Source organism: Eschrichtius robustus, chromosome 6, assembly GCF_028021215.1.
Source record: "Eschrichtius robustus isolate mEscRob2 chromosome 6, mEscRob2.pri, whole genome shotgun sequence".
In the NCBI taxonomy this organism is placed as follows: domain Eukaryota; kingdom Metazoa; phylum Chordata; class Mammalia; order Artiodactyla; family Eschrichtiidae; genus Eschrichtius; species Eschrichtius robustus.
Window position 1 is genome coordinate 131,007,759 of NC_090829.1, and position 10,420 is coordinate 131,018,178.

A 10,420-nucleotide genomic window follows, 5' to 3' on the forward strand; every position below is an offset into this window, starting at 1 on the left:
ACAAACTAAAAGCCACAAAAGTTATGGCTGGTATCAGTCTGGCAAAACTGTTGGCCAAGTGTTGGAGAAATGTATATCTGTTAATGGGAGTACAAATTTGTATGGCCCTTTGAAGGGCAGTTTATCCACATCTATAAGAAATTTAAACCCTGTGACCCAACATATAGTTACTAGAAGTTCTGGTAACTCCCACTCCTACAGGGTATGAAGAAATCTATTCAAGAATGTTCACTGAGGCACATTGTTTGTTATCATAAAAAACCGGGTAAATATTTTTAAAAATAATAAATAAATAAACCTATTCTTAAAAAAAAACTGGAGAAAAATCCCAAATGTATATTAAAATGAAAGAAGTTAAATAAACTGTTGTATATCTATATATACAAAGGAATACCAGGATGAAACAGATTTGTATACATGTATTGATTTGGAAATATGGGGGAAAAAAGTTTAGATTTGATTTTTAGATGTATTCTTTTTTTAGATTATATATTACAAAGCACATATCTAAATTTTTTTAGATACGGTAAATGAAGACATTAAAATAAACAGGGAAAACTTAAATCATTTAGAAAGATCCAATCCAAAAAGTTAATTATGTTTAAAAAGCCAAAATGGTCAACTTTGATAAACACCGTTTAAAAAACGCAATCTTCCATTGAAAATATTTCACTTCTCATATCCTCACAATGCTAGGTAAAAGAGCTGCCTTTGTAATATGCCTTATATCCCTTAAATACTTCAAAAAACTAGATACAGAATGGTTCCAAGGACTTACACTTGTAATTTCATCCTTACAAAATGCTATGGCTTCAGGTTGCTTGCTTGGAGGGAAAGCTGCTTCAAAGGCATCTTTTGCTGCAGATGCAGCTGGTGTGTAAGTATCACACTGAGCCATTAGCCAATAGCCCATTAAACTTTTCAAGTAAGGAGCCAAGTGTTTCTTAACTTTAAGGATAAGCTTTTCAAAAGCTTGCTGTGTGGCTTCTCGAACCCGGCGGTCATGATCCTATTGAAAATATAATATGGTTTAAAACAGCTCTAACCCATAAAAACAAATACTGACATTTCTGGGTATGCGATGAGGACCCATTAATAAGAATTCACCTATGCACAAACCTAAACTAAAATCAATAATTATATTAAAAAACTGATTAATTTTTCCTTTTCCCAACGAGTTAAAAATGACTGTATTCAAGATAGAGTCAAGGCTAAGCCTGGAATAAATAAGCAATTCATTCTCATTCTTCTGCAGCAAGTATACAAAGAAATTACATTGTCAAAATGTGCTATGACTTAAAAGTATCTAGGTAATTCTATAGTAAGGACCTAACAGCCTCCTTTTTACAACCCAACATGATCCAATCTGCATAATAATATTGACATAACATTCCACAACCCTCACCAAAAATGAATCATATAAATTTGATAGTCCCCACAACTTCAACCAGAAACAAAAACAAAAAACACAAAAAACAAAACAAAAAAACCACAACAGAAATAAACTAGCCAAGTCTTAATACTTACAAGTGAAATTTTGCAGAAAATTCTTGGCCAGTATGGAAGAACTCCTTTCACAATTTCCGTGTCTCTCTCTGTACACATGGTTCCAAATTCCTGCATAGCCTAAAATAAATTATTAAAATTGTTAAGGATCAACAGCCATAATACTGGCTGTTGATTATATTTATGCTGTTCTAGAAGCTTAGTCTATTTTATGTAACGTGAGAATACACCATCCCTGTTTGTGCCATATGGGACTAATCTGAAGAGTTCCTTTATAGGTTACTATGGTAGAAACTTTTCAGTTGTTTTAAAAAATATATAAAACATACACAAACAAAAAACAAAAACCATTTAAAATTAGAGAGTCAAAATTACATTACTTAACAGGAAAAAATGTAAAGCCAGAATTCCAAAGTGATTCTAAGAAGTGCAGAAAAACAAACTAACTTATAACCTAGAAGATAAGTATAACCTAAAGTCTGTGTCAGAAAAAAGTACAATTGTAAAAGTACTTATTAGTGATGATTCTTCATTCTTCTTTACATAAAATATGCCAATGACATTTTAACAAAAAGATTTTCTTGACCATTTTAATGAAAACGGTAAAACTTGCTTTTAGTTTTGTTGTGACATCTTTCTTTGAAAGTTTCCGCAGCACCATTCGGAAATCAGAATCCACAAGACTGTCTATTTCTTCAGCTCCCTGAATAGCAGGAACATAGCCTAGGTCACTGTGAAATGTTCCAAAACCAATAAATCCAGGCACTGTTCCCTGTTCCTTGGCAAGGAGTTCTGCAGCTCGGCCACTGTTTGAAGGCTGGTAAGAAAGTAGGTAGAAAAAAAGTCAGAGTCAAGGAAGAGTTCAAAATTTAACTTTGAGTTCTTTGGAGTAATTACTTGACAATTCCCACAATGAAGCAAACTTCTATTTGAGGACTTTTTCCCCCTAGCTTATGCATCTATTGCAATGTTCCCCAAAGATAAATATTTTTGTCACCAAGAACTGAACACTAATGTTCCTAGGAGCTATTTCCTGGTTTCCTAAACATCAGAACCATGTTTTTAAAGTTGTGATTACAAGCCATTAGAGACTCATGATATCAACTTAATGGGCCATGACAACATTTTAAAGAAATAGAACAAAATTTTAAAAATCAGAACGCATCACATATGGTAAGAATAAGTACTGTTGTATGAAATTTTTTATTTCCAACTTTTGTATAAATAGTATGTACACACACATATGTATACTGTGTAGTGATGCAAAATTAACTCATAAATGGATATCTTTTCATTCACCCACTCATTCAACAAATATTTATTAAGCAACTACCCTAGGACAAGTCTAATGATAGCAACTTCTAGACCAGGAGTTCCTTGTGGGCAGACACACTCATTTCCACATACCCACAGCCTAACCAAATCTCTTTAGGCTAAAATGGTTACAAATTACATTAGTATGTACATAAAAATCAATACAATGATCAGGATATAAGATACACTCCTTTGTTTTGAAACACAGTCAGTGGCTTGTTTGATACACAATATAGTGGCTTCCAGTACTAAAAATTAAAGGATTCTTTGTGACAAAGAAAGAAAATATTTGAACTGTTGAAAGAAATTAATGTATTCATTGTCATCTAATAGGAAAATGCCTCAGTTCAATGTCCAGGATGACATCACAACCCATCTAAACTCATCTATTTCTTATTCCTCCGTAAGAATGTCTGAAAATCCAAATCCAAATGTGTGATTCAGTTTGTTCATACCTAGCAAAACTGTGTTTGGGAAAATCATTTATCAAGGAATAATAATCTGTACTACTTCCTAAACTGAAATGAGTGACCAGAAATGAAAATGATGGACTAGATATTTTTTCAAAACAGTAGCACTTGGCCTAATTTCAAAAAAGGTTCTCTATTTTAAAACTTTATTAAAATGAACTAAAATTATTCAGTTCACCTTTCTCAATATTGATACATGAATAAAGAGCTACAAAGGAAGTTAGTGAATTATAATTCTGAAAACTATGATGATATTAAGACATTGGAATTTTACCTATAATCTCATGTGTAAACAGTTTTATTATGAAACAGAATAATGAAATAGTATAAAAAGCTAAAAGCTAAAAGAGTCAAGGCTGAGTTCTGAACTGACCTGAAGACCAGAGCTGACAGTGACAACCAGGTGCAGAAAAGGTATCAGATGTCCAGTTTCACAGAAACAAATTATTTTCAACTAATTGTATCTTTTTTCAATGTCTACTTTGAACTTAAAATGTAGTTACTGTTTCTTGTTACTTTCTCCACTGTACATTAGATGCTCATACCCACAGTTCAAAAATTAAGAACCTCGATACTATTTCTGGCAGTTAATTTTCTTATACTACACCTACTTCATTCTTTTGTGCCTGGCTTCTAGAGGTATAATATTTGAGGTGGCAATCCTGAGTCTACAGTTTAAAGACCAAATTCAGGAAGCTTTCGGGATCTTTCACCATCTGGCCTCGACCTCTCCAGTCATCTTTCTAACACTTTTTTCTTCTCTTGTCCCACTTCCTCCTCCCTGCTCCCTTTTGTTCCCACCATTTATGTTCTAGTTCCAAACTCAATACAAAGTTCCCCGAAAATGTCATGCCTTTTCACAATCTGGTCTTTCTATTCATTTTTTTCAAACAGCAAACATGCTTCTTTTTTTAAAAATTTTTATTGGAGTACAGTTGATTTACAATGTTGTGTTAGTTTCAGGAGTACAGCGAAGTGAATCAATTATACATACACATATATCCACTTTTTTTTTTTTTAGATTCTTTTCCCATACAGGCCATTACAGAGTATTTGAGCAGAGTTCCTTGTGCTATACAGCAGGTTCTTATTAGTTACCCACAATTTGGTCTTTGTGTAATCTCTTCTCTCCCTGACAAACTCCCACTTATCCCTGAAAACACATTCATGTTTTCAACATTTGCCCCTCAGGTCAATCACCGTTCTTTGCTGTTCTCCCACTTTGCTTCTACTGATACCTGTTCCATAATTCTTTAATATATTACAATTATTTGCTTACTTATCTGTCTATCATCAAACTAATAGTTCAAGAACAGAAAATTTCTCTATCGTCTTTGAATACATGGCATTCAGTATTCAAAGTCTTCTGTTGAATAAATGACTGCCACTCTGAAGTCCAAATCCCAACTCCACAACTTCCTGACTACATGAATTTAGGCAACTTAATTCTCAAAGCCTCAGAATCATCACCTTTAAAATGAGACAACAGTCACTAAATCATGACTTAGGTGTAGTCAAGATTAAACATAAGTTTTCAAACCACCATAATAATAATTGATTCCAGCAAGAATTATCAAAGGATGCTAAAAACCATTAAGTGAAAGTCCATGAGAGAACAGGTTATTCCGAAATTACTACTCCACATATTATTTGTTAATAGCCAATAAAAAGAGACACTTATACAATGGACAACACCTTAAACAACTGATTAAACATATACCACCAATAACAGGAAAAACAGGCATTATGTGTCCCTGTGGTGTGAGAGGCACTGAGAAATACACATCATCTATGAAGCATTTCTGTCAAAAACTGTTTAACCTGAATGTAATTATAAGGAACAATTAGACAAATCTAAGTTAAGCAAATCAACTGCCTAGACTCTTCCAAATGGTCCACGTCATAAAAGAATCTTCCTCCAAAAAAAGGCACTAGGAAACTGCCTAGATCTAAATGATAGCTAAATGGAATGAGTGATCCTTTCATGGATCTTGGATGTTTTTAAAAATGCTATATCTAGGGACTTCCCTGGTGGCTCAGAGGTTAAGAATCCGCCTGCCAACGCAGGGGACATGGGTTCGATCCCTGGTCCGGGAAGATCCCACATACCGCAGAGCAACTAAGCCCACACGCCACAACTACTGAGCCTGCGCTCTAGAACCCACAAGCCACAACTACTGAGCCCACGTGCCTCAACTCCTGAAGCCCGCGCGCCTAGAGCCCGTGCTCTGCAACAAAAGCCACTGCAATGAGAAGCCTGTGCACCGCAATGAAGTGTAGCCCCTGCTCACTGCAACTAGAGAAAGCCCACGTGCACCAAGAGCCAAAAATAAATTTAGAAAATTTTTTAAACGCTATATCTAAATAAAACTCATAGAGAACAATATTGAGATGACTATAGAAATCTGAATATGATAATGTATATTATTAGATAATAGTATTATACTGAAGTTAAATTTTCTGCATGTTATAATTGCTCATGGTTGTGTAGAAGAATGGTGCTGTTTTTAGAATATACATGCTGAAGTATTTAGGAGTTAAGGGTCATGATTTCTGCAACTAATTCTCACACGGTTCAGCAAAATACATATATTTTAGAAAGAGAAAGCAAAAGTGACCAAAGATTAACAATTGGTAATCCTAGGTAAAGAATTTATGAGTTGTTGCTCTAATATTCTTGCAACTTTTCCTAATATTTGGAATATTTCAAAAGTAAACATTGAGAAAATTTTTTAAATAAAAAAATAAAATTAAATGAGGATGCAAGTAAAGCATTTAGGAGAGTACTAACACAAGGTAAGTTACTATTATCACTGTTACTATTATTAACCTCCAAAACAGATTAAGTGACAGACCTAAGAAAATGTGGTACTGGAATCACGAGAATTGTTTCAGAAACAGGAAAAAAGCATCCTCATAAAATTAGACTGTGCCATAATAAACCTAGTACTATAAAAAATATCATTATGGCATCCCCAATCCTGTAGTTTAGTCCACTCTGGGGTTTAAACAAGTATTTAGTGAACTTCTACTATATGCTAATCTTTGTTCTAGGCTCCAAGGTCAACAGCAGCAGATAGAAACGCCTGCCTTCATGATACTTATATCCTACACTAATATCCTAGTGAAGCAAGACAGTAAATGAAGCGGGACAGTCAACTAATATGTTAAAAGTCATAAATGCAATGGAATAAAATAAAGCAGGAAAGGAGAAAAGGGAGCGGGGGTGGGGGGGAGGGCTACAACTTAAAATAGGGTGATCACCGGAGACCTCACTGAGATATCTCGGGCAAAATTTGGAGGCACCTAACAAAAGAGCGTCGGGGAGCCTGCCAGGCAAGGTCAAGGTTCGGTGAAGAGATAAGCGTGGCCAGATGGAGTGAGCGAGGCGGAGGGAGTTGAAGATGGGGTCGGAGATGGAAAGGGGCCGCAGCAGACCATGCACCGTGTATGTATCGTCGTCACGGCTTTAGCCTTTACCCCGAGGGATGTGGGGAGCCACAGCAGGTTTCTGAGCGAAGGAGCGACATGATGCGAGATACCGTGCACACCAGGCTCACCTTAACTGCTTCCCACCCAATTCCCTTGTTCACCCCTGCCACCCTGGCCAGGTAACCTTCCTCTTGAAGCTGACACGGAACCAATTCTTAATGAAAATGTTGGGGGGGGGGGGAATATGCTCGGGTGGGGACAGTTCTGGCACGGAACATCTTTTCTCTCACGACTCCCCAGTCTGCTCAGGGATAACCCACCCCGCCCGCGGGGACGCACACACAACAGAGAGGTCACACTCGACACGCAAACACACGCCTCCCCACAGCCGCGCTCCACACATCCTCCGGCCCTGCGCCGGGCGGAGCCAGCCACTGCGAGGCGAGGACTCCTAGGTTGGCTGGGCCACCCCACACTCACCCTCAGGTTCCCCTTAGTCCTCTGCTTGTTCTTCCCGCCCATGCTCGCGGTCTCAGCGGCACTCTCCCCCCGCAGCCCCCGAGTTAACACGACCGAGCCACAACTTCCGGCCCCTTGCACCGGAAAAGGGCCCACAGGAACGCCTTCCCCTGGCCCTCCCCTTCCGTCACCCACCCCGCCCACATGCCGCCCCACTTCCCCTCCCGCCTCCTGCCGCGTCCCTGGCCATCCGTGGCGGGATATGTCACACTTGTGGCCACGCCCATCTGAGTGACGTAACCCCTGCCCAATAGGAAGCCAAGCATTGGACCAATAGCGCCAAACCCTGCTTCTTCGCTTTCCTGCGGCGAAGGTTTGTTCCTTGCTTAGCGGGTAGGAGATCGGCATGGGCCATAAGGGAGGTATTTTCATACAAGGGTAGCAATGGAATGGCACAGTAGTGGCTGAAGGAAGATGGGACAATGTTAGACCTTTTAAAATGCAATTATCGGGACTTCCCTGGTGGTCCAATGGTAGAGAATCCGCCTTCCAGTGCACCGGGCGAGGGTTCCATCCCTGATCGGGGAACTAAGATTCCCACATGCCAGAGGGGCAGCCAAGCCCTCGTGCCACACTGCTGAGCTCGCTCAGCTCAACGAGAGAGCCAGCGTGCCGCAAAGCACAGAGCCCACGCGCCCTGGAGCTGGCGAGCCACAACTAGAGAGAGAAAACCCGCAGGCCACAACTGAAGAGGAGCCCGCGTGCCGCAACGAAAAGATCCCGCACGCCTCAAGGAAGATCCTGCATGCCGCAACTAAAACCCAACGCAGCCCATCCCCCCACGCAAAAAAGCAATTATCAGTTCACCCGGCTGCTTCTTAGAAATGCAGACTGTCAGGCCCACTTTGGGACTATTAAATTAGATTTTGCATTTTTAACAATTTCCCCAGGTTTTGTTAAAATTTGCAAAGTAGTGCTCTAGGCAACTCTAAATCCGCCCCCCTCCGCGTTTCCGCCCCCCCCCCATATCAAAAGTGTTATGTGCAGCTTTTAGAAAAGAGGGTAGTGTGGTAGTCTCTCTTAAAATTTGAAATTTACCGGTTTTGTAGTTAGTGATTTTGCTCCTCAGAATCGCAGTAGAGAAACATAAGCACATGTTGCTGGTTATTATCTCTCATGCCCACACACTCACCCTATTATAATCAACTCCATGATACGGAGGCTCTGCAGACTATTTCTCCTTTAGTCAACTGGCTTCCTGTTAGCTTCCTTCAACGTGGGGGGGAGGGGCGGGGGACGATGGACTAGAAGGAGACGGAAAGAGAAGAGGAAGAAGGGACTTGCTCCATACTGTTAACATCATCTCAGCAGCAGCGCTTTGCCCTGGTAGCAGCAATTGGTTTAGGCAGCAGCTGTTTTCCGTCTCCATCTTTTTTTTCGACAATCAGAGTCAACCTCATTGCACACCTCAGGGGTACCAGCAGCAGCCAGGCAGGACCTTTCACCTCCGCGGTGTGAGTCCTAGCTCCATGGGCCCCCTCCTTTGAGCTCTTAAGACGGCCTGTGGTGCCCCCTTCTCAGAAGTCAGAGCCCCAGCATCACGCAGTACCTTCTTTGAGCTCCAGAGAGCAGCTCCAGCCAGGAACCACCCTCTCTTCATAGGCTTGAACTGAGCCCCAAGCTTTTCCAGGCCCTCCTCCAAACTTCTAAATTCGGATTACCCCAACCTCTTCTTTCCTTCCTTCCTTTTCTAGCCCTAGTGATAGTAGCTGCTGTGCAGTAATCACCTCTGTGTTACCTCAGGATTCTCTTTTTGCTTTTATACTCGTTTTTAACCAATCTGCCATGTTACATTTTTTTCTCTTTAAATAAGTAGTGAAGTTTCTGTTTTCCTGACTGGACCCTGATTAAAAAATGCATCCAGAGACATGCTGCAGGATGTTCACTGAAACACTATAATAGCAAGATAATTGAAAACAACGTAGTGTCTATCCATTGGGGGAATGGCTAAGTAAATTATATCTATTCTATGGACTATTAGGCAGCAGTTAAGAGAGGTTTATCTGTACATACATGGGAAGAATTCTAAGACATTCTTAAATTAAAAGCAAATAGAGTAATATGTACAGCATAATACCATTTGTGTCTAAAAAATTTATAAAACAATATTATATGGATACATATATATTATGTAAATACACAGAAAAAAAGGCTGCAATTGGTATGCAATTATCATACCAATCTGATAATTGAAGTTAATCCTTAGGGGAAAGAGGTGGCAAGAACAGAGATTAGGGTTAAGAGTTATAGTCAAAGGAAATTAAGCCTTCCCTGTAAGATTTTATTTTATACAAGGAGAATATATTCATGTATTAATTATGTAATTTTAAATAAAAATAAATATTTAATCAAGTTGTTTGTATAAAATACCTTACATTATCAGTTGCACAAATCACAGTGTCCTCTTAAGAGTTATACAGTATAGCTGGAAAACAGCTTACCATAAGAAATAGTACTCGATATCAGGCAATTCACTGATAATTTGGGTGTCACATATCAAAAATGCTACAGGAGGGGGAGAGTAATGTGCTGGAATAGTCAGAAAGACTTCCTGGATGACAACTTCAGCCCAAAGCTTGGACAAAATTAGGAAGAGCAGACCTAGGGAAGAACACTCTAAACAGGACTAGAGAGGGGCAGAGTCAGTGAACTAAGGAATTAGCATGGCCTTTGGAAAGGCCAGTCAAGAAACTGGACTGACTTCTGTGCAGGGACTTTTATCAGGGAAAAACAACTTGAGGGAAAGGACCAGGGTGATTATCCATGCCCTTGTTTACTATTCTTACTTCGAAATATCTCATGATTTCATTTCTTTCTATTTCCTTGACACTGCCCACATTTCATAACAAGGATCCATATCACTTGATGTAAACCCTCAAACTATTCCAAACCACGCAGGTCTCTGTTTGATTTTCCTAGAACGCCATTTTATAATTGGTTTGGGCATTCGAAAATAGTCTCCGTTACGTAACAGTTCCCAGTGGTTGTCTCTTTTGAAGATGAGACCCTCTTACACCAGAGTACTCTAAACAGTGCCTGCCAAAGTGGTAATATTATGTCAATTCTAATCAAAATATCCATAACTCTAATGTAAACCAAAGTCTTAATGAACTTTGGACACATGATTTAAAAGTTTATCTGGAAGAATAAAAGGAGAATCAAAAGGATATTTTTGGTAA

The 10,420-nt window shown here is 39.2% G+C and overlaps 1 protein-coding gene across 1 annotated transcript in view; it reads right to left on the bottom strand.

Annotated features, from left to right (window-relative positions):
* The window catches only part of LTN1 (listerin E3 ubiquitin protein ligase 1), a 70,164-nt gene extending 62,837 nt beyond the window's left edge, over positions 1 to 7,327 (bottom strand). The window contains exons 1-4 of the mRNA XM_068546946.1: positions 7,203 to 7,327; positions 2,120 to 2,323; positions 1,528 to 1,626; positions 779 to 1,009 (exon numbers count right to left, since the gene is read on the bottom strand). Of these exons, the coding sequence (XP_068403047.1) occupies positions 779 to 1,009; positions 1,528 to 1,626; positions 2,120 to 2,323; positions 7,203 to 7,244 (576 nt within the window). The 5' untranslated portion in view covers positions 7,245 to 7,327. The remainder of the gene's footprint in view (positions 1 to 778; positions 1,010 to 1,527; positions 1,627 to 2,119; positions 2,324 to 7,202) is intronic.
* Between the last annotated feature and the right edge of the window lie 3,093 nt (positions 7,328 to 10,420).